The 22,717-nt window shown below is 41.0% G+C and overlaps 1 protein-coding gene across 10 annotated transcripts in view; it reads left to right on the forward strand.

The window, feature by feature from the left end:
• FGGY (FGGY carbohydrate kinase domain containing) overlaps positions 1–22,717 on the forward strand; it is a 282,932-nt gene that overhangs the window by 168,793 nt on the left and 91,422 nt on the right. For 9 of the 10 annotated variants that reach the window (XM_042030819.1, XM_042030821.1, XM_042030825.1 and 6 more), the window contains one exon: positions 9,167–9,252. In XM_042030819.1, the coding sequence (XP_041886753.1) occupies positions 9,167–9,252 (86 nt within the window). Of the gene's footprint in view, positions 1–9,166; positions 9,253–22,717 lie in introns of those variants that run through there. The other variant, XM_042030828.1, reaches the window with a different exon arrangement.

Below are 22,717 nucleotides of genomic sequence, written 5' to 3' on the forward strand. Positions count from 1 at the left end.
AAGTCTTCAGCCTTAGTGTTGAACCCCAGGGTGTGCAGAGTAAGGCCAGGCTAAAGCTGTAATTTAAACCTTTTGAGGTTCCTTTTTCCTCTCAATTTCGTATAAATATGTTTGATTTTATTGAAGTGGAGTGTTCCCTGATAGAAACATTCCAAATGCCTTTCTTATCTAGGATTAGATATACATACAAATTGAGGTGCAGGTAATAAATGAGTCCTCAAAGTATCCTAGGATTTAGTTATAGAGGTGTATTTCCTGCTCCAGCTCCTGGAGCCTGGAGTGCCAGAGGAACTGCTTTTGAGGCATCCAGCCGTGCAGGGTGGGTGTGATGGCTTTGGCTGCTGGTGGAGGAACTCTCCACTTCCAGCTTCAGTTTAGTTCTGTCCCATCAGCAGGAAGTAAACCATGTGTAGAGGGAAGGTGCTCTGTGTGTAATGTGGAGCTCTGCCTCTGTCTCCTGTGTTTGAATTTCGTGTGTTACAATGACATATGGCCTCTTAATGACTACTGCCAGATAAAAGGAGAGACACTTGCCACTTGAAATTTTTATAACCTCCTCCAGCCTGGCTTTTTGCATTTGGCCTCAATGATGCTCACTGTCATTTTAACAAAGCCCAAATGCAAATTGCTTGCTGCCAGTTTCAAGCAGCCAGATTCTCCTGTCCTTGCAGACATGAGACATTATATTGTAACAAGGCACAGATTGGGGAAAGCCAAAGGAATTAATTCATAGAAGCAGGTACTGACAGATTAATGACATTAGAGGGTAATGAATGTTGATAATGAAATATGATTATCTATCTACTAGTTCTTCCCTTCTCGAGCTATGAGTATCATACATCAGTCATTTTATAAATAATAAAATGTAAGCCATAAAAACATGAAATGAATCGTTTGCATTTAAAACATTTTTATATTGCAAGGGGTATCAGTACCTGACTGCTCAGGAAATCCAGATTATGGGGTGTCCAAATGTGGTCACGTGGAGGTGTGAGTCTGCTGTGACCTCAAAGCCCTGTGACATAATTGCTGTGGTGTAAAGGGGAGTGCATTGCAGGGCTTGTTCCTTCCCCAAGCCAGTGGGTGGGACACAGGATCCTCCTGACCCCAGGTGCCAGCCAGCAGCAGAGATTTCCTGGCAGAAGGGTGCTACAGAACAGGGCTTGTTCATATGTCCCTTTTCAGCTGCTGACATACCAGCTAAGGAGATTATTGTCCTTAAGAGAGGGTTTTTTACCTCAGTGTCTGCCTGCTGAGCTGCCCACTCGGCACTCCCCGCGTCCTAAGTGGTCTGGGCATGACTCACTATTAAACTGCTTAAGCTTGCCGTGCTTAGCTCGGGCACCTCAACACCTACAGCAACACCTCAGCTGCTGAGGAGCTGGAACAGTTATCCTGGAGTGGGCTGTAATCAGCTGAGATTTGGTTAAACCTTTTAGCTCTGGAGAGGTGCAGGATTGAGTGGTTTTATTGCTTCTGTACTCCTTGCAAAGTAGGAGGGGGAAAGGAATTAAATGAAGAGCGATGGTTTATTTTCAGTGCCAGGCACAGTAATGCATCCATGGCTTACCTGACATCAGGGCTGTCAGTGAAGGATCATGTTGGGCTCTGAGAGCTCAAACTCAGCCTCGTGTAATGCAAGTGTCCTCATCTTTTGCCCAGGAAGGCAAATCTTGTAATAACTTCGAATGTCAGGTTGTTCAAATGAGACCTACAAGAGCAGTTTGCACATTCATTGTTTCTCAGTGGACTGCCTTGAACTGGGCTATGAATATAAATTACTTAAGTCTCTTCAGATTCTTTGGTATCAATATTTTATAAATCAATAAACTGTGACACAGGTATTAAAGGCATGGTCAGGAAAACTACCTGTAGAATGGTATTTAATGGTGTCCTTCCTGTTTTTTGAGTTGTATCATCTTTATTTTCTGTGTTAAGTGTATTTTCCATGTATGGCAGGGTGAGATTTTGATCTAGCTCACACACCACAGGGAAAAAATACAGTCATTTATTCTGACTGCAGGATTATTTCTTCAGATAGTGGTAATGCACAAGCTGGCAAAAAGGAAGCTTAGTTTTCAAATCCCGTGGGAGAATTGCAAGATTAGCAGGTAGAAAGACACATTTTAATTTTATTCGATCCTTTTCAACTGAGACTGAGAGCTTTGCAAAGTTGAAACTGAAATTCCCATCATGCTTCTACTTAATTATGATAACTGATGTTCAGTAAATGACTGCACTGTACCTGGTTTGACCTGGGTTACTGCCTGGGAAAGTTTTGCACAGTGTCTGCCCACACTGTGCCTGGCTTTGGTGCTCATGGCTGTGGTGTCTCCAGCTTTCCTGACTACTGAGTGTAGTGAGATGGGTTGGTTTTTTCCTTTCCTTCATTATTCCTTTCTCAGTATTCCTCCCTAATGTTGTCATATACCTGACAGTATCCCAGGAAGTTAAGACAAAAACAGTGGATTGGGCACATTCTCCTATGTCTGACCATAATCAAAACTGGCTAAACCAAGGTGTATCCAGAAGCTATTTTGAGCCTTTGTCCCTTTGGTTGGCATCATGTTTCTGGAAAGTTTTTCATCAGAAGGCTTGACATAGCTGCAACATGTTCAACACAGGGATGTTTGTAAAGAAAACAAAGCAGAACAAAACCCGCAGCCAGACACTTTGCACAGTCATGCTCCAGGTCAGCATGTACACCCTAATATATGAAGAATCACTGTTGACTTTTGCTTTGAATTCCCTGGACCTTATTTTGAACTCCCCAGGAATTTAATGTTTCTGCTATTAAATATTTTTGCTGTTTTCCCTCTGTACACCTTTGCCTGGGATTGGTGCTGTGCACATTCCACAGCTGCTTGCATTCGTATGGGTTTTGCAGAGAGGGTGCAGTGGGGAAAAGTACTGCTTTATGTCTGAAGTGAAATAATAAAACAGAAGTTAAATAATAATGATTAAATAAAAGAGAAACTTATGAGTTTAACTAGATGCATTTTTGGAAGGAAGTTATTTAAAGTACTGATACTAAATGATTGGTGGTCTGCTGTTACACCGGGAGGTTAATTGTGTGTACATTGTCACTAAAGCCTCCCTCTCCCTTTCCGTGGTGCTCACCTGAGTCTGGAAGGCCACGTTAGGACATGTGTGATGACAAGATGCTCTTGTCTCATGTTTTGCCCTGGGTTCTCCTAACAACAGTATTTGCAAACCTGACCTCTGTGAGGAAGGGTCTGACATGGGTCAAATCAGCAGTGAGTGATTCGGGTGTCTCTCAAAAGAGGAGTGGAATTTCTGTGGCTTGAGGAGTTTTCATCTAAGCAGTTAAAAGTATTGCTAAAATATGACTTTGCAAATTTATCCTGACTTGGTTGGAAGTATGGAAGAGGAAGGAGAAGGGGGAAGGACTAAGGTGACCTAGAAGAAAGTTGGAGCGGGACTTCGGACAAGGGCCTGGAGTGACACTGTCAGAGGGCAGCGTTACATGGGATATTGGGAAGGAATTCTTCCCTGTGAGGGTGGGGAGGCCCTGGCACAGGGTGCCCAGAGAAGCTGTGGCTGCTCCATCCCTGAAAGTGTCCAAGGCTAGGAGGGGCTTGAAGCACCCTGGGATAGTGGAAGATGTCCCTGCCCATGGCAGGGGGTGGGACTGGATGGCCTTTAAGATCCCTTCCAACCCAAACCAGTCTGTGATTCAATAATGACCTAACTGTGCTTTTCCATTTCCATCACCTTGTTCCTAGAATTGAAGCTGCAGATGACCTCAGTCAGTGTGAGGAATGAGCTGACACCAATGTACAAGAAGTAGATACTGTTTTTTTTTTCTTGTGGCTTTCTTCTTCCTCTCCCCTTGTATTTATTTGTGGAGGGATGCTGCAGGTTTTCTTCAAAATCACAGGTTATTGTCACCTGCTTCTTTTAAACTTTCTTTTCCATGTAATGCTTTCTCTTTAACATTTCATCTCCCTGCACAGCATAGAGATTTAACTAGAGACTGGAGGCTTCAGCATGTATTCTCTTCTTCCAGCTCTTCATCTCTATTCCATTTCGAGTTTGAATTGAAAAACTAAATTTTTTAAGGCCATAATAGGCTTTTTGAGATCTTCTGTTTGATTTGTATTTGCTTATATTCAGTTCAGCTTGATTGGGGCTGAATCATTTTACCCTCTGGCACCTCTTAGTTAGCATCCATGAAGTTAATTGTTTGCTCTTGATGCTTGTGATTGCAGATAGGTGTTCCTATGGTGCAAAGCCATCCCTGCAAGTGGAGTTTGTGTGTCGGGGACAGCTGTTGGCAGTAAATGATCAGCTGAGGCCTGTGGGGCAGTCTGGTTAAAGTGTGCACAGCTGTGGCTCACTTAGGAGCAGCATTGTATTTTTCTGCCTGTGTGGATCATGTGTGGTGATAGAGTCCAGTGTTAAATGCAAAACAAAACAAATACATGATTTTTTTATAAGGCTCACTTCTGTAGGTGCAGCCACATTTGACTTTTGAATGTGGTCAGCTGAATTAAGAACATAACCTGTAAATGAAGGTGAAATAAAGAATCCTTTGACAAATACTTAGAAACTAGCTGAAAGATGGTTCTGACAAAGTCTTCCTGAAGCCAGTAAGGTAAGTTTGAATGTAACCCTCACTAAAAAGGAAAGTAATTCCTGGTTACTGGTTCTTTTAAAATAATAAATTAAATTCACTCCTTTTGCTGTTATTTCCTTAGATTTCTTAATTTACAATTTTCTTACAAAACATTATTGCAATAGTTTTTTACTTCTGTAGTTGCAGGTAAATTTTTGTGCAGTTTAATAAGCAGGTTCTGTACATTTGGTGACTTTGGCTGAAAAAATTGGGTGTTCATTGCCTGCATGCATAGGTAGTTCTGGGAGGTAGATGCCTGCATGTGACTTGAAAGTGGGGGTACATAACTCCTTCCCGTGGGAACTATTTTGCTGCAGGTGTTTGTCAGTACAACACAACTGTACAGATATCTCTGAGGTGGCAAACCAGTGTTTGAGCAGTGCAAATGCAGCTTGAACACAGCAGTGCAAAAACTGCAGAGAATGGTTGTCCAGCTCTAGAAGTAGCCTGTTATTATTTTTTTTCCCTAGAGATAGCAGAAGAAAAAAAACGTTGTTTACTAATTTCTGGCTGAAAATGTTATTGTAGCTTGTGCCAAAACGAAAGGATGCATGTTATGTTTTCCTCATACTAATGACATTACGAACCAGCTATTTCTAAAAAATACTAGTCCTATTAAATCAGAGATGCTGAAGTTTTTTGTTTATTCTAAGTGGGTGGGGGATGTTGGACTGGGGGTAAGTATTTGCTTGGTAACTGCCTCCAAATGAAGTGCAGTCTTCTATACTCAGTTTTCCCAACTCTGCTCTTAATGTCATGTTTAAGAGCAAAGAAGAGCCTCCCTTCAGGAAAAAAACCCAAACCATGTAGTGACTGTTTAGCATATCATTCCTCTGCCATTAATAACTAAAATCAATAGTCTGTGAGAAGTTTTTTTTTTTCTGGCAGTGAGTGATCTTCCTGTATGTTACAGTTCACATCCTCAGTTAGAGCTGCTGTTTGATCCATCATCCTTCTTCCTTCTGTACACCTGTGACTTGCAGCTACCAGTGGGATCATTTGCAGAAGCAATTAAAACCTCTTCTCCTGGCAGTGGGGGGAAGGATAGTGGATGCAGTGATGTTAGCTTGGCAGCAGCTCCTTTGCTGGTGCATGTCTTCTTCACTGCTTGCTGCCCTTGCAGCTGGCTTTTTGTCTTGTTGAATGTGACTGAATATTTTTCCATTAAAATGAATAATAAATTCTGTGTTAAATGAGAATGACTCCAGGCTGTTGAGTTTGGAACTGAACTCTTGTTTAGAATTGTTTATAAATGTTTCAACACTCTGTGTTATCACAATCCATACACAGTGCAGACACACATGCATAAGTTGTACTTCAGCCTGGATTTGGCTTTTAACTGTAGTTGCTAATCAGGCAGAAGTGCCATTTAGAAACAGCATTCACAGCTGGGAGATTTGAAGCACCTGCACCTCTGAGCATGTCCTGCTTGGTCTGTCTGCCCTCCGTGTCTCTCCTCTCCTCTGCAGTGGGACAAGGCTCCCAGCAGGCACACACTGTCCTCCCTGCCTTGTTCCAGCTTCTCCAGCTCTGATTTCATGTGCCTGCTCTCTGCCTCTGCAGCCCTTTCTGGCCTGGGCCCTGGGGCTTGCCTGCCTGTGATGCCATGCCTGGGATGCCTCAGGGATTTAAGGATACTTGCACCAGTGTCTCGGTGGTGCAGGCGGTTTTCTCCCCCTTCAGCAGCAGCCTTACTCCAAGAATTTACTTTCCAACCCCTTCTCTCCCCCCCTGCCCCTGTTCCTGACTCTGATAATTCAGTCAGTTAATCTTTTACCAGTTAGAGTGCAAGTTGTGTCAAAATTGATCAGTTTGCCGCCATGGCTCTGGCAAGGATGGAATTTGTGCTCATGGCCTATCTTGGGTGTGTGGGAATAGCTCTATCACATGGCTTGGCATCCAGTCTGAAGTGTGGGAGATCCAAGCTGTAAATCCTTGCTTTGAGTTGGAGCAGGGCATGGGACATGAGTTTTTAGATCCCTGTGAGTGTGTGTATTAAGTATTCCATTGTTCCCTTTCTTCCTTTCACACAATGTGCATTTGTTTTCTGTGATTTAGAAAAAGACACCCTATGTGTGTATTTTCAGTCCAATTAAGAAATCCCTCATTTTCCCTTCTTGCCTAGGAAGATTAAAATACATTGCACTACATAATTCTTAAACTCTTGTCCCCAGGTGTTTGGGATTATCTATAAAAATCTCAAAAAATCATTCTGTGGAGGTGTAGCTGTTAAAATAACCCAAAGCAATCAGAGAGAGAGAGATGAAGAAAGGGTACCCCATAAGTAACTCTGGAAAGCAGAAAGATTGTGTGAGTTCCTTTGCAAGTGAGTTTGGAGGGTGAGTCGCAGGATGTGAACACAACATTGGGAACGTTCCTGGATCTTTTCCACAATCCTTTTAATGTGGTCACAGACTCCTGACTGGGTGAAAATAAATCTGAATTAACTTCAGTGAGTGTCGAAAACATGGAGACTTTAAATTTGTTTGGAAAAAGCATCAGAGTGTGCTACGATTTTTTTTTTTGTCTCTACTAATTAGTGATGACACAGCATCAAGATGGCAAAAAATGAATCATTTGAATGTTCATGAAACAAAGTATTTTGAGTGTCACTAACATGTGGCTTTTGGGAATTCTTGAAGTAATAGAATAAGGATCCAAGGAGTATCTTTGATGAAACAGATTTGTTTGAAGAAGACAGTTATTCTTAATCCAGTTTCTTTCCTGATTAAAGTAACAGCCAGACTACTCCTGTTCCTTCTTGAAGGCTGTCAGGTGTGTTAACAATATGTAATGGCCTTTATTATCAAAATAATCAGGCTGAATGATCTTTGGGCTAAACTGTGGAGCACCTTGGCATTCACTTAGGAAGTTAAATTTATGTGAGTAGCAACCACCTATGTCTGGGAGGTGACCTAAACCTGAGTGGTCAGGAACAGACATCCAAAAGTTGTGTGTTTTATATTAAAAAATTGTAATCAGAGCATTTCTTTTTAGAACTCAATAGAAACCCAGTAAGTTTTAGAAGCTTTTCAAGGTCTAAACTCCAAGTTTTAAGACAGATTCTTTGCATGACCCAAGACTAAACAAAATTTTGCTTTTTTGTACTAACCCAGTTGCACTGTAGTTTCTCGAATTCATAGATTCTATTTCAGCAGCTTTCTGGACTTGCAAGATTTTGGGTTGATATCAGAGTATCTGAATTAAGTTACAGAATCGTAGAATCACAGAATGAATGAGGTTGGAAGGGACCTCAAAGCCCATCTCATTCCAACCCCTGCCATGGGTTGCCACTCTTCCAGGTTGCTCCAAGCCCCATCCAAGCGGGCCTTGAACACTTCCAGGGATGGGCACCCTGTGCCAGGGCCTCAGCACCCTCACAGGGAGGAATTTCAAGAGCCAAATATTATTTCTTAAAATGGAATTGTGTTCTCTTTTAGTTCAGCCTGTACATTCTTGACACTGCATGGAATTAATTTTTGCTCCAGAAAAACCCCAGCAAGGACTTGTGTTTCTAAGGCAGGAGCTGATCTTAAGTGAGAAAACTTTGCCCTTTTCAATTATTTAAAATGCTGGTGGAGGTTTTTCAAGCAGTCTTCCCATGGAAGTTTGATTTGTGACCCTTGTGGGCTTTTATTTAGTTTTGATATTCTTTACTTATTTTAATCTACTGAGGTGAGAGGTGACTGTTGGGATTGCTTTGCAGGACAGTGATGCTCACTGTCTGTCACACTGGAATACAGCATTACTCCAGGGAAAACTTTCTTCCCGTTCATCATGGTCTGATAGCTGGATGGTGTGGAGATTGTTTGTGGAAAAGTAGTTTTGAGAATATGCATTGCTAACATAAGCTAAAATCAGATTGAGCTTTGGAGATGAAAACAAGGAATAGAGCCTGGCCCAGGTGATAAGATCAGCCTTTTGTGATGTCTTCTTGCTTTCTGGACCATCACCTCTGTGCAGAGAACAGTGGTAGAAACTTTTTGTAAATGATTTTTTTTGGTAGAAGAGATTTTTTTTTAAGAGTTTGGAAATGTTGTGTAGCTTTTTGGAAAGCCATGTGATCTGCAGGCTTTGTCTGTGTGCTCACAGAGTTCCTTGTTTTCTTCCTATGCATATAATTAACAAATACTAAATTTTAAATCTTAAATTTTAAATATTTTCAAACGGTTTATTTTAGAAAATAGAACATTTTTCAGGCAAATGTTTTTTGATAAAGTTGTTGACTTTGAAACTGCTCTGACATGGAGCAGCTGATGGGGAACAGAGACACCCCAGGTTATTGATCTGAAACTTGTGCCTCCGTGGACTCCTCATGGGGAACTTTGCTTATGATCAGTCTGTGGTGGGGGAAAGGCTCAGTTCTCCAGGCAGTAAATCAGAGAGTAGAGCTGTCTGGATGATCAGAACACTGGGTTTAAAAAAATTGTCCTTTTTACCTAAATATCAGGGTTTTAATTACATTAAAATAAGGACATGACCATGCCTGACCTCTAATACCTGCCTTTCTAAACATATTTTTATTAGAACTTGCCAGAATCGTGGGAGAAGGTTGGCTTCTTCTTTGATCTTCCGGATTTCTTATCTTGGAAAGCCACAGGTGTCACTGCAAGGTATGTTAATTATAACAGTATGATTTTGTCTCTTTTCTTATGTACATTTCTGCTTTAATTCATTCTGACTGGACCTGCTGTTATGTACATCTGTCTGTAATTCAGCTAGCCCCAAAACATCTTGAACCTATCTCCTGCCTCCATCGTGCATTCCTGAACACAGTTGTTCCTGGGAGCAGTGGAATTCACAGATACAGTATGTTGCTGCAAAATGTCATTTTGGAGCATGAATGTGATTGCTGGAGTTTCTGTTAAATACACTTCCAATAAGTCTTTGAAATCTATTTTTGTTGACAAATTTACTGACTTTTTTGAGAATTGGAAGTGTGCACTTCTTTGCCATGTGGGAGGGATCGGGTAAAATCTTAATTTAAAATGGTCACTTCACTGTAAAACATGGCAGCTGTGCTGCTCCCCAAAAGCACCCTGGAATCCTTGCTGAGCAGTTGAACAAAACCCTCTGAGACAACCCCTTAAAAACCTGAATTACAGTGACCAACACAGGTGAAGAGCATTTGCAGATCCTTGTGAGAGGTGAGGGACAGTATTATTTATTTCAAATCATGCCCAGTTCAGTGCAGCTCACAGTTATTTCCATAGCAGTTTGTGGAGTGGAATCTGTGCAAAATGTAGTCTCAGATGAAAGCTGGCCACAGAATAGTTTTAGTCTCTATGGAAATGAGATATCTTCCCATAAGATACAGTTCTTTTTATTTGAGTGCTCTATTTCTCCCTAGTTAGCCTTCCTGATTGACAGCTATTGTTAGAGCATTATCTGTTCTATATTCCTTGCATTATACAGCAGGGAAGTGCTATGATTGACTTTAAAAAGTCAAGAAGAGGGGTTGTGCAAGGACTTGCCAGATGATAATTGATAAATGGTATCTTAAATCTTCCTCCTTTGGACTTTCAGTCAGATTTTGCTGTCTAACTCTGAGTTATGTAACAGAAGAACAACTTGCACCCCACAGATCTTGCAATCTAAACAGTCCTGTCACCTGACCCAACTCTACCTTCAAGAGGATAAATCCCAGGCTCCCAGATGATATTCCAAGGTCTGCATCTTGTGAAAGGACTCAGGACTTTGATTTAGCATTAGCACCCTTTGGTCAGGGCATGAGGTGGAGGAGGCTCTGAAAAGGGAGGGCACAGTGATCCTGACAGCTCCATGGTTCTGCCTGGCTTTGGCTTCGTGTTCTTGGCTGCAACTTCCTGGGGGTGAAGCAGAGAATCTCTCTTAAAAAAATAGAGTTGCAGAGGATTATACTCAAAAGCTGAGATGCCTGAATTTAGACAGGCAAGTTAATTTCCTTAGCAATGGCAATGTGATTATTCAAAATCTTTTAATTGTATTGATGAAGGTTGTAAGGGAGAAAGGAATGTTGGGAAAAGACTCTCTGGATAAAGTCTTCCCTCACACTTCGGCTGAGAGTCTTCTATTTTGAATAAAATAGCTCCTTGTTCATTGCTGTCTTTAATGTGCTCCCCAAAATTAAGCCCATTGTTTTGATTCTAGTGGATTGTCTTGTACGGTAACAAAGGAAGAAGAAAAAGACAGGAAAAGAGGGACAAGAAGCATTTTGCTGGAATCAAACCTAATTTTTTTCCCTTTCTCTGCTTTACCCCATGCACACCCGTTTTCTGAGAATTTTCTTGTAGGTTGGTGAAGTCAAGTAATTTGTCCTGCATATGCTCATAACACAAGGGAAGTGTGAATTTATCAAGTATGAGATTCTTACCTCTTACCACCCTTTCTCCCTTTGAGCACAAAGGAGTCTATTCACAGGGCAAAACACAGTGTTAGTCACTGTGAATCATACAGAACTTGGCCCTGATAAAAGAAGGATTTACTTTTTAAAAAAATTGTTTTGGTGAGGAGGATTTTACCAAAATAAATGCAATTCTGAAGGCACTGTTATAGAAAAGACCTTGCTTCATTAAATTTTTAAGGGGCTCTCTAAAACATTTTGTATGTATTTGACATTTAGAAATTATGTAAAGTCTTTTTGCCTTCAGTGAGGTTGCTGTGCACAAAGTTAAGTAGTGTGTGAGATCAGAGTTTGACATGTTTGAAAAAGCAGTTCTTGATGTGTTTCTAAGTATGAAATCCTTTGTCTTTCACCTTTAATTCTGCTGGCTTGAACTGTCTTGTTGCCAAGTTTTTTTTCCAGTGGACCTATAGTAAACAATAAATGTTTCTTACCTCCAGGGTGGAGGCTCAAACATCATCTAGGATTTTTTACCTCCTGGCTTTGAAATTGCTCTGTATCTCACTGAACAACATCCACTCATCAGTTGCAAAGGATGAGTTCCAAATTGTTGATTCCCTTTGTTCTTGGAAAGCTGTTGCCTGTAATGCTCCATATTTAATATGGTTATGTTTTATTATTTCTGCTTTGGGCTGGTGATTGACCATTGACTCGTCCTGAACGATCCAGGCATGGTCATGCTGACTATTCTGCATTAAAAAAAAAAGTTACTGACAGCTCTTCAGTTAAAAAATTTAAACCTGGAACTTCTCAGCTTTGCTCCCCAATGCTGCAACAATGAGTGTTGGTTTTGCCACTTGAATACTCGGTTGTCTTCTCCCAGAAGTGCAGTGGTGGAGAGGAGGAGCTGTTCTCTGACAGACTCTTAGCAGTGCTTTTCAGAGGCTCAGCACTTCTGCTGGTGGTGAGTGTGACTCACTGCTCTCCCTCCCCCATCCACAACTTCTGGTAACCTTTCCTTTATATGGTACTTTGGGTACAGCTGTCTTAATAAAATCTAAACTCCTCTCTGGTTTAGTTATAGGCTACTGTGTTATGGATGGGGAATTCTTACCAGAGATGCACATCTGTAATCTTGGTGTGTTTCTGGAGTCTTGTGAAGGATTACATTGCAGATAAGAATAGGGCTGAGCTGTTAAACTGGGTGGAATCCACACACAAATTTCTCCAAGGTCATATGTATTTAGACCCAAAATGCTGCTTCAGGGCAACTTCCAATCATAGGCAACTCAATCACTGCAAAATGAGCTAGTCTGTACTGGAATTTAAGATGAATTCTAACAAAAGAGAGAGATTAGACCTGTGAAAGAGGATTTGGAAACATAAGGAATAATGTCAGGCTGACATTATTGAGATAGAAGGTGTCCAGCATTGTGCTACAAGCCACCTCTCAAAATTACCAAAAAAGTTGGAACAAATGGAATATTTGTGCAGGATATTTTTTTCATCTTATACTCTAGATATGTTAATATCTGGGGAGGGTAATGTGCTATCTAGTAGAGACTTCATCTCAGCTATGAATTTGACCCAAATAATTTTCTTGTGAAAATACTTGTTCAGTCAGTCTTCAGCTGCTTGCCATCATGACATGGGAAAGGGTGGAACAGCTGTTTCATATACTTCACTTTTCTAAATGATCTCCTTCCAACAGATCTCAGGATCATGAGTTTCTCGGTTTTATAAGAAAGAAATTCATACTGTTTATGGTAGTGATGGACTACAAACTGAAAAGCAAATGCTTGTAGTTGATAAAAAGCATTACTGGGAAGCACATGAGTAATATTTGTCTGTATCTCTGTGAGAGAGGGGGATCTCTTTTCAGTATACAGTCTTATTTTCAAGAAAAAGATACTTGACAAACTGTTTTCTTTCATTTATGAGTTCCTTGGCCTGTGCACATTTAAGTAGCTGGCTCTTTATGTTAAGCAGTGACTGATTCCTTAGAGTTTATTTGTAACTTGTTGCTTGTAATTAGGGCTTGAGATGGCTCCCTTGAACTGCTGGACTTGCAGAGAACTCCCTGAATGTTGTCACAGTTGACGCAGAGTCCACTGGGATGAACAGGAGTAGAGTCTGGTCCCTTGTTGAATTGTAGTGAGGGAAGCTTGTAATAGAACAATAAAGCCAGGGAGGTGCTCTAGAATCCAAGAATCTGGATTCAGATCTCTACCCTGTGATGTTCCTTGTGTGATTTGGAGAAGTGAATTAAATCTGTGTCTTTGGAGGTGTAGGGGCAGCTGAATACATTTGAGGATTTGATGTTTGTTCATCCCTGTGTTTGTTCTTCATCTGTTAAACTGATGCATCCACACACTCTTAGGAGGTTGCTTACTTTTACCGCTGTGAGGTCTCTCATGGCTGTGTCAGTGGAGCCCTCACCAAGCATTTTACCCAGAACAGGCTGGAAACTCTGAGAAGGGAGAGGGAGTTTGGAAGAGGAGCTTATGTTTAGAGGCGCTGTTGAAAAAACAAACTGGTGCGAGTTAAACGATTATCTGAAGGATGTCTGTGTCTTTTTCAAGGATTGGGCAATCCTTTCAGAGAGATGTGGTAACTGCAGCAGCACAGACACCACTTTTTGGGGCCAGCTGCCCTTCCCTTCCTTCCTAGCCCTGCCGTGACTAATGGACACCCTTTGGCTGGGATCTGGCATTTGGATTCCTGTTGATATTTTGTGCCTACTTCAAAAGATGCCCAGTCTAAAAATCAGGCCTGTCTCTGGAAAGAAGGGGCCTAGGGGATACTGCAGAAAGCTGTTGTGATTAGTGCTGAGCCCATGGAGCAGTGACAGTATCCTGAATTGCACCCGGGTGTTGTGTCCTGTTTATGACATGAAACCCAAGACTTCAGACTTGCAGACTTGTTTAGAGAAGTCTCTGGAGAAGGGAGAATTATCTTGAAAGGCTGGTTGGGAGGGGAGGGATGGTGTTTTTGTGGATTGGACAAAGTACCATGCATTTCTTGTCATAGAGCCAAAAGCAAGTGTCCCTGTGATGGTATGTTTGCCAAATGAGAGAATTCTACTGCTATCAGGCTTTTAATAAATTCAAAACATGTTCTTTGGAGACTGGTGACACACAGACTGATCCAGAAAATAGGAAACGTGTAGCTGGAAAAGTTATCAGGACTGTGAAGGGCAGGTGCGATGTGGGCCATTACTGTTAGATATTTTTTAAAAAAACTTAAAAACGGTATGTCCTTGAGTCTACCAAGCAATCTGAAAGAGTTCTGTGTGCTAAAGGAGAAAATTGTCAGCAGGTCTTGTTAATGTTAGCCAGGAAGCACACAGGCAAACAGGAAGCTTTAGCTATTGTTATTGTACAAGTGCCCTTTACAAAATATTAGCAAAAGAAGCTTAATGTGTTTTCCACAAGAACAGGAGCCCTTCAGAGTGTCTCACTGTATCTGCCCAGTGAAGAAAAACTGCGCTGTCCCTGTCCAACAACTTCGGACATACATTGAGAGGTTGCACTGCAGAGGCTTGCATTCAGATCTTCAAATATTTACTACTTTATTTTTTGAAGTTGTTAGGATTGTTAATTAGCTGTCACAATATCTAGCCCTTCATTTTCTATTATGTTCATTTGCTGCTACAAAAAAAAACCCCAAAAAAACAAAAGCCAGCTAGGTCAGTATAGAAAGGATTGGGGGCAGTGGATGTATTCCTGGCAGTTTGCCACGGAGACACTGAACTGAGCCAACCATGAAGTCATCGTGAACTCAGGGAGTCTCACTAATCCAAGGCAATGTGTCTTAATTTGACAAAGCAAAGGCTGCTTGATAAGCAAGCCCAGCTAGAAATGCTGTGAAACGGGGGTGTTTGTTAAGTGGAGATTGTGGACGAGAAATGTGGTGATATGGAAGGAATCATCTTGGTTTCAGGTCCTTCCTCCCCCAAGCCCAAAGGCAGGCTTGGCTCCCTACTCCCCTGCAGCTTGGGCTGTGCAGTGGCTTGATGTGAAATTCGAGAAACATATGTAGTTTTCTATTTCAGGAAAATGATCTCAGGGATTGAATGTGTGTTTTGTTGGCTGTTAAGCTCTGATCTTGCCTAGTGTGGTAGTTTGAGAGTGTGTGTGTGTGTGTATGTGAGTATGTGTGTGATGGTTAAAACGTTCTCCAGCACTTTAAAAACATAATAAAAAAAAAGAATCGGAGTTCATATATTCATTGTTGTTAAAGGTCTTATTTCTTCAGTCTCAAAATGCAGTTAAACGATTATCTGAAGGATAATCCTATCTGACATCCTAAGAAGACTCCTAAAGAACTGTACTGTGTGTATCAGAAAATGTCTTTTATTTTTCCATAATAGTCATTAACATTTACTTGAGCTGAGGAGTGGTGTGCACACAGTTTTCCATCGAAGCAAAGAAGCTGTGTTTAAACAACCATTTCATTGTTGGTCCTGTGCAGAAGCAATGTAGATACTAACTTCTGCAGAACACTGTAATTATTAACTTCTGTGAGGTTGAGATGACAATCTCCCCTTAATAAAGTTCATAAAGAGATGGCTGGGAGTCTGAGATTCCTTTTGCTGACATCCTCACTAACGATGGGACTGGATAACTGGGCTTCACTGGGGCTGGGGGGGAGTATTGAAGGAAGTTGTGGTATTACAGCCTTAAATTCTGAGGAAAAATGAGACAGAAACCACAGAGGAGTTTGTTGTCTTTCAGTTCTCTTGATCTCATTTTTTTACAATCATTTCAGTTCTCTTCAGATCCAGGCTGGGTGTTCAGGGTGTTTCTTTTGCATTAGCTCCTGTGAACACCATCAGGGATCAGACCCTCATGGTACAAGGGATGTAATAAACAATCTGTCATCTCCTTTGAACTCTTCCTTGTGTGAAACCCCATGGAAAGCCCCCTTGTCCCTTGTGAGATTGGGTCTCTGTTCAGCCAGAGCTGTGTAACAATTGCTTCCTTGCATAAATTTGAACCAGATAAGAAAATAGCCATGTTTATGGACTCCTGGGTCATTTACAGCCCCAGCAGTGTTTTGGTGTGCACATATATAATGCATGTATTCACAGTAAATTCTTAAAAACCACCCCCCTGAAAACAATAACATTCCAGGGGCGTTCTCATCCAGGGAAGGGAAAGAAAGCTATGTAGCATGAAGTCTGTGCATTGTGTGTGTACATACAGTGCTCAGAAGTATTAAAGCTCACAGAAATTTATTATCCCATAAGGGGCTCTTTTGTCTTTCCTTCTTTTTTTTTGTTTTTAAAAAAACCTCCAGACCTTTACTCCTCTGTAATACCTTGCATATGAAAGAACCTTAATAAATTCAGCCCTTAAATGTGCTCTTAAGCAAGAAAGTGGCATTGTTATTTTATAGCTGGGAAAAGAGCCATATAACTTGAAGGGTAACGTTCTTTAAGTGTTAAGCTGGGCATCCAGCTTTCTGTCTTAACTTGCAGTGAGAATTAGGTGTCGTATTCCATAGGCATTTTCACAGGTCACACTATAAATTATTTATTCTGGACCAATTCTTCCTCCAGACTTCCCAAACAAATGCTTTTTACCACTGGAGTGTTCCTCCTCTCCCTCTCACTGTAATACATGGCTGTAACAACAGTCTTGGCCTGGAGGGCAGTTTACCTACAGGTTTGCTTTATTTTTTTTGGCTGGCTCTCTAAATCTGCTTAATGTTAGTAACTTTCACTGGGAATTCTCGGCGTGCTTTTAGGATGACACTGATGGTGTCAGGGTAGATTTACATTATCTTTTTAAAGTAGCATTAGCTCGACTAGGACTTTTTCTCTTATTTGTTTTAGAATTCATGTTCTCCAGAGAGGAGCCTTTTAACTGTGAAGTGTAAATAACCTGACAAGGAAGACTTCAAAAGAAAATGAGTCTTTGTCCATGGCAGTGATACCAAGCTTGCCAACTCCGTAACCTTTAAAACAGAGCACTTTTATGCTTGACCTGTCATCTGCCTATAAAAATAATCTTAGATCAATGATACAGTGCTTTCAAGAATGTGTCTGAAGAAAGCAGACACTTCTATGTATGTGTTCTGTCATTTCTTCATTGTGATAGACCATCTGCTGCTTAACTCTCAGTAGGATCTGGTTATTGATTCGGTGTAAGTGCCTGGCTCTGCCTTTTGCTTGCACTGAGGTGATGAACACTTTTACTGCAGCTTGCAAATTGATGCTGCCAGATAGCCAGCCCGATATTATATAAATATATAATGTGTTATATGAAATCACCAAGGGTTTGTTTTTGCCTTCCCCCATTCTTTATTCCAGTGCCATTCCATTAAGCTGTTCATTAGATGAAAGGTTGTAATTCAGTCTTCAGTGGATGAAATGTATATGTACTTATGGAATCAAAGACATTCCAAGAAAGGTTGTTTATTTTCTCACTACCTTCTTTAATTAAATGTTGATGGTAGGATTCTGACTTTCTGACTTCAGAGAAACAGATGAAACAATAATGCTTGCAGTGTGATCCAGCAGGGATGACTGGAGTTAGGCTTCTTGGTTGTTGGACACTGCATGCATAGGAAACTTAATTCTCCTGTGGATAGGAGAGTTGGAATTTCAGATTTCACCATGGCTGTTAGTTTAATTTGAAAGTGAAGGGGAAGTTCTGGAAGTTATATGTTTTATATTTTACTATTATGTAACTTCAGATAATATGTCAGCTTGCTGACACTCAGCTTTAAACTGGAGCTGGGAATCTCAGTTAAACCCGTGTTTGTCCACTTTGTTTTATTTCTAGTGCTCTGTCTCAGACTTGTTAGCCTGAGTTCTGAGCCTGCTGCTGTTCTGCTTTGTGGATGTATCCTGGGACTCTTTTGAGAGTGGATTAGAAAGCATAGGCATTCCTCAGAGAGCCCATTGCTGTGTTCCCTGGTAGGCTGGGGCTGTCCCAGAGTCACTCCCAGAATCCATATGCCAGTGTTGGAGTAGATGAGAATTAATGGGAGGTGACCCAGCTATTGCCTCTAGTATCCATGCACAAAGAATTTTTGTCAAAGTGGGAAAGAAAGTAGACAAACTCTTCATGCTGTAGGTGGCTGGGAAGAGTTTGAGGATGTGCAGAGAGGTTTGCCTGTTATATCCAAAACTCTCCCCACCCCCAAAGCCCACTTCCATTTATTCATACATAGTACATGGAGTTAGGATGAGGGAAATAACTTCAACTTTCACTCACTGTAGTTTGAAATAGTTTTGAAACTATTTAGATACTCTCCTCTCCGTTCAATCCCATTTTCCAAGGTGACCTTGTTCTTCTGAGGAATGAAGCTGGATCTGCACAATAAGGTGTTCTCATATTTAATTAAAACTGAAAGAGGGGGAGAACATGCCACAAAATACAAAGAAAACTCTTTTCCTGTGGTTTCCATCTTCTGAGCTTCCCTCCATGAAACTGTTTGGGAGTTTCTGATGCTGGTTTGTCATTGTATATAAAATACCTCAAACAGACTCCTTGGAGAAAAAGAATCACTGTGATGTAATTTTACTTTCAGGAAAGAAATTGAGTGTTCTTCCTGGCTTCATGGAAAAACTAGGTGTGGTGTTGTCCTGAGTTCCTTGTACACAGCATCTGTCCATGATGTTAATACCCATAATGCTTTCATCTCCCTATAAAGAAGGGAAAACAGGGAATGTGTAAGAGCATGATACACTGTTGGCACCTGTTTTTCATATCCATCCCCTCCCGTGCCATTCTTGCCCTCTATTCCACCCCCAAGCTCTGTGGGCACATGTGCAGTCTGGATTTAGTCTCCTTCATGAATGGCTTCTTTCATGTGCCATCTTGGGGCATGCTGCCCATGAGATAAATATAGATATATAAACATATATATAAAATTTTAGTGTGTGTCACAAAGACAAGTTCTTCAGTGCTCACCATCCCTCATGCTGTTGCCCCAGTAGCATCAGGTGTAAATCTAACAGGGAGGCTCTCCAGAGGGGTTCCAGTTTGTTTAAGACTTTCTGGGTTTGTATATTTTGTCCTGTAGCAGCTCTTCCTTCTGTGTATAAGGACAGTTCATAAACAGATGTTGAATCTCAACATGGTGCCTGCTATTTCCTGCTATTTCTGACCTGCCTGGAACCACACAGACAATCCTTATTCACCCCAGTTAGCTCCACTGGTAATCTACCCAAGTACATTGCCTGCTAACTTCTTTCTTTTTCAGGTTCTCTCTTTAAATGTGGATCAAAGGAAACTTATACCTACTAAAATGTTAAGAGATTTCTGATTGCCCAACCTATCAAGAGACGTATTAAGTAATTAAAGTAGGTGCTCATTTGCTTTGGCACAAACAGAGAAAGGAGGAGGTAGAATATAAAGAATGATGTCCAAACTAGCACAAATTAACCTTGTGACTGTGTTACCTGCTGTGCTGATGGAAATCACTTCAGGCTGATTCAGGCTTCATCCACTATCTCATTTGCTTGTTGGTTTATCTGAAAGGGCCTCTATTTGTGTGTATGTGCATAAAATAGGGACTACAGTTTTACCTCATTAAATGTGAAACTCTGCTTGGAGGAATATTGCTCAAGAAAACCACATCAGGCCAAGGTTTTGAAAATGCAGACTGGTTTAGAGAATGCATTTTAATATATTGAAGCCTCGAGCCATCTACCTCTGCTCCTCAGAGCTCTACCTGAAAACTTTCAGGGCTGAATAATTTAAGGTTTGGGATTTTTTTTTTTAATTCTTTCTGCAAGAAATACTAGTCTGATGTTTTATTTTCTTAAAGTCTGAACTCCACATAACTTTTTTTCAGAACTGTTTATCCTCACTCCAGACACGAACCTTGGAAAGGTGGCAGAAAAAACAAACAGCTGCTGTGTTTTTGGGCAGTCTGCATTCCTTTAAACTCTCTGAGATCAGACTTGTGCTGAGATTTTCAAATTATTTGTCCTAGGGCTTAACCACTTTCACTCCTGCTTAAAAGTCAGTGAATTTGCCATACTGGTGCTTGTGAGAGCTGTCATGCAGAGCCTTAATGATTCAAGAACTATGAATATATGATGTGTTCTTAGGGCTTTTTATTATTGTTTCATTCAAACTTCACCTACCTCCCTAATCATCTTTCCATTTTTGGACTCCACTTCTTTTTTTAACTTAAGCACATTGCTTAAGATATTCTAGGGAACTTTGTTTTCATTTTAATTTTGGGGGTAAATTTGATACATATAAAAATGTTATTAATGGACCAAGGTGGAGGTAGTAAAAAAGGCTGCCACATTCCCAAGGCCCAGAGTCAGAAATTATCTGCTCAAGTTTAGGTTTCCTTCACAAGTGGGAGACAGGAAGAAGAGCCACGGGTCCTATGGCAGCATTTTGTGCCCTCTTTATGAGGTCTCCAAAATATGGTCTGTGAAGCTGGTGGATGAGTCAGGACAAGCCAGGCTTGTGTGGTAAAAGAATATTCAATGGTTTGGGCCCTCGTGGATTTTCCTGCAAGATGTGGAGATGCTACTTCTACTTGTGCCTTTTAAGTAGCCTAAATCCCAAGTGTGTCTTGCAGTGCCTTTCCAGTTCCTGGAACTTCCCTGAGTGCAGAGATTGGTCGTACCAGGTCACTATTCTTGTGAGGTGGGTGTGTTTACTAGCGACTGGAATGGACAAACAAAGCAGTCAGGCCAGCTCTGAAGGGCTTTTCAGTTAACTCTGCTCATTCTTGTCTTTGGGCCCTTTTCCAGCAAAGCACTTAGGCACGTGCTTAAAGTTAAAGCCTGTGCTTAAGTGCTCTGCTGGTCTGGGTCCTTTATTTGCTGTCCAAGCATGTTGGTATGAGCAGGCTGTTGGTTGTAGGAATGTTTGAGGAACTGTTCTTCTTACACTGCTCATTTTCCTTCTGTGAACATTTTGGCCACCTATGGCCCAGAAGATTTAATTTGTCCTTTCAGTATAACACAGAGAACGGTTTGAAAATGGTGTTTGAGAACCATTTGAAAACCTCTAGCAGGTTATTGATTAGTTGACACTGATTATGAAGAAACAGTGTATTTGGAAAAATCAAGGTCAGTCCAACCAGAGGAGTTTTCATCTAATGTTTTGCTGGCAGCATTTGTCATATGACAAAAGCATCTTCAGACTGTTCAAGTACTATGGATACGGTATCCAGAAAATTCTCCTTAAGTAACTGCTGTCTTTTAGGTGGCACTTGTTATTTTTTGATCTGTATGCAGATTTGTTTATTTATTTCTTTCTGGTTTTCACAGCTGCAGTCCAGAGTTTCCTATCTTTGATTTCTGCAGGCCAGCAAGTCTTATGCTGTCCCTCCTCATCATTCCCACACCATCCATGGCAAGTCAGGACAGGAGAACTGAGTTAAATTCAGACCTTGGGAATTGGTCTTGGGAACCTTGATCTCTGGGTCTTGCAGCAGTGAAAGCTGGCCTTTCACCTCTAGGGCCATTTTTGGACACCAGGGAGTTGATTTTCTTTGTGCTTTTCTTTGTGAGGGTGCAAACTGCTTTGCAGCAATGAAAATGGCAGAATGTGCAGCCTGATATTGCTGACCTAACTGTGGAGGTAGCAAGGAAAATCCATATGGGATAAGCCAAGCACAATCCTGCAGTTGCTTATGCAGACACGTGACTTACAGAAATGCCCCAGCTGACGTCAGAGACACTTTTTGTTCAGGTCAAGTTACTCACACCCACGTCTCTTTAGGACCAAGCTCATAAATAAATAGTTTACAAAATGGCCTTTAGAAATTTCATTCTTAATTTCTCTCAAATAAAAATGTAGAGGCTCTCTGTGAACAGTGATCTTTTTAATTCCATCGTTTAGTTTGGTAAAACACAAATGTGGGAATTCTTTTTGGTTTTTGTTTCATTAGAAACATATACACCATTAAAGAGGGAATAAAGCATTCCTTTTTAAAGGCATCTAACACAGAGATTTTGAATTGACTTTTAGTCCATTCTTCTCTGTGCTTGCAGCATTTGTGAGTGTATTTTCTGCAAGTAGTGCAGTGTAATTCAAGTTCCAAGAAAGGGAAAGACAAATATTTTAGTGTTGTTAGGGCCGCATAAAAGGGTTCATTAGAGTTTAGAGCAGTGGTAAAACTCCACCCTGCTGGTTCAGCCTCACCTTTCCCAGTGCTCAGTGTGAGACAAGCTCAGGCAGTACCTTGGAGGCTGAGTTCTGGCTCTGAGAGCTCTGGGGATGTGCATTCCCAGGTGAAGTTGTTTTTAAGATTTAAATGAACATAAAAACCAATCACGTTCACCTTCCTTGTGTAACAGGCTAAAGCATCTGAAATTAGAGGAGCTTTATTTTATCTGAAAATAAAGATTAACAGCTTTCTTTTAGCCACTCTCCCAAGAGCCCATGGGTTGATCTGGTTGGTTGTTGGAACAGGTCAAATGAAGTTTATTTAGTGCAGTCCCTTCTCTTTGGCAGTGGCAGCAGAGATGCTTTCAGAGGAAACAGAGGGAGAGAGGAATCCTAGAACTGACAACACGTTAGCATCCTTCTGGGGACAGTGCTTTGAAATCATGCTCAGTTCATGAGCATTTGTATTCCTTTATGTTATTTCTCTGTTATTGTGACTGGAAGCAGTCTAGGTATCCATGTAATGTAGCCTCTTTTTTGTTTTTCTTTTATTTTCTCTTGGTCCCAGCAGTACCTTTTTTCTTTGAATGTCTTTATTTCTGCATTCTGAGGAATAATGACACCTGATTTATCTACTCTGTAGCATTCCTTATTTTCTGC

This window comes from Corvus kubaryi, unplaced genomic scaffold, assembly GCF_017639235.1.
Source record: "Corvus kubaryi isolate FWS band 111438036 unplaced genomic scaffold, C.kubaryi_AGA036_p1.0 37334, whole genome shotgun sequence".
In the NCBI taxonomy this organism is placed as follows: Eukaryota; Metazoa; Chordata; class Aves; order Passeriformes; family Corvidae; genus Corvus; species Corvus kubaryi.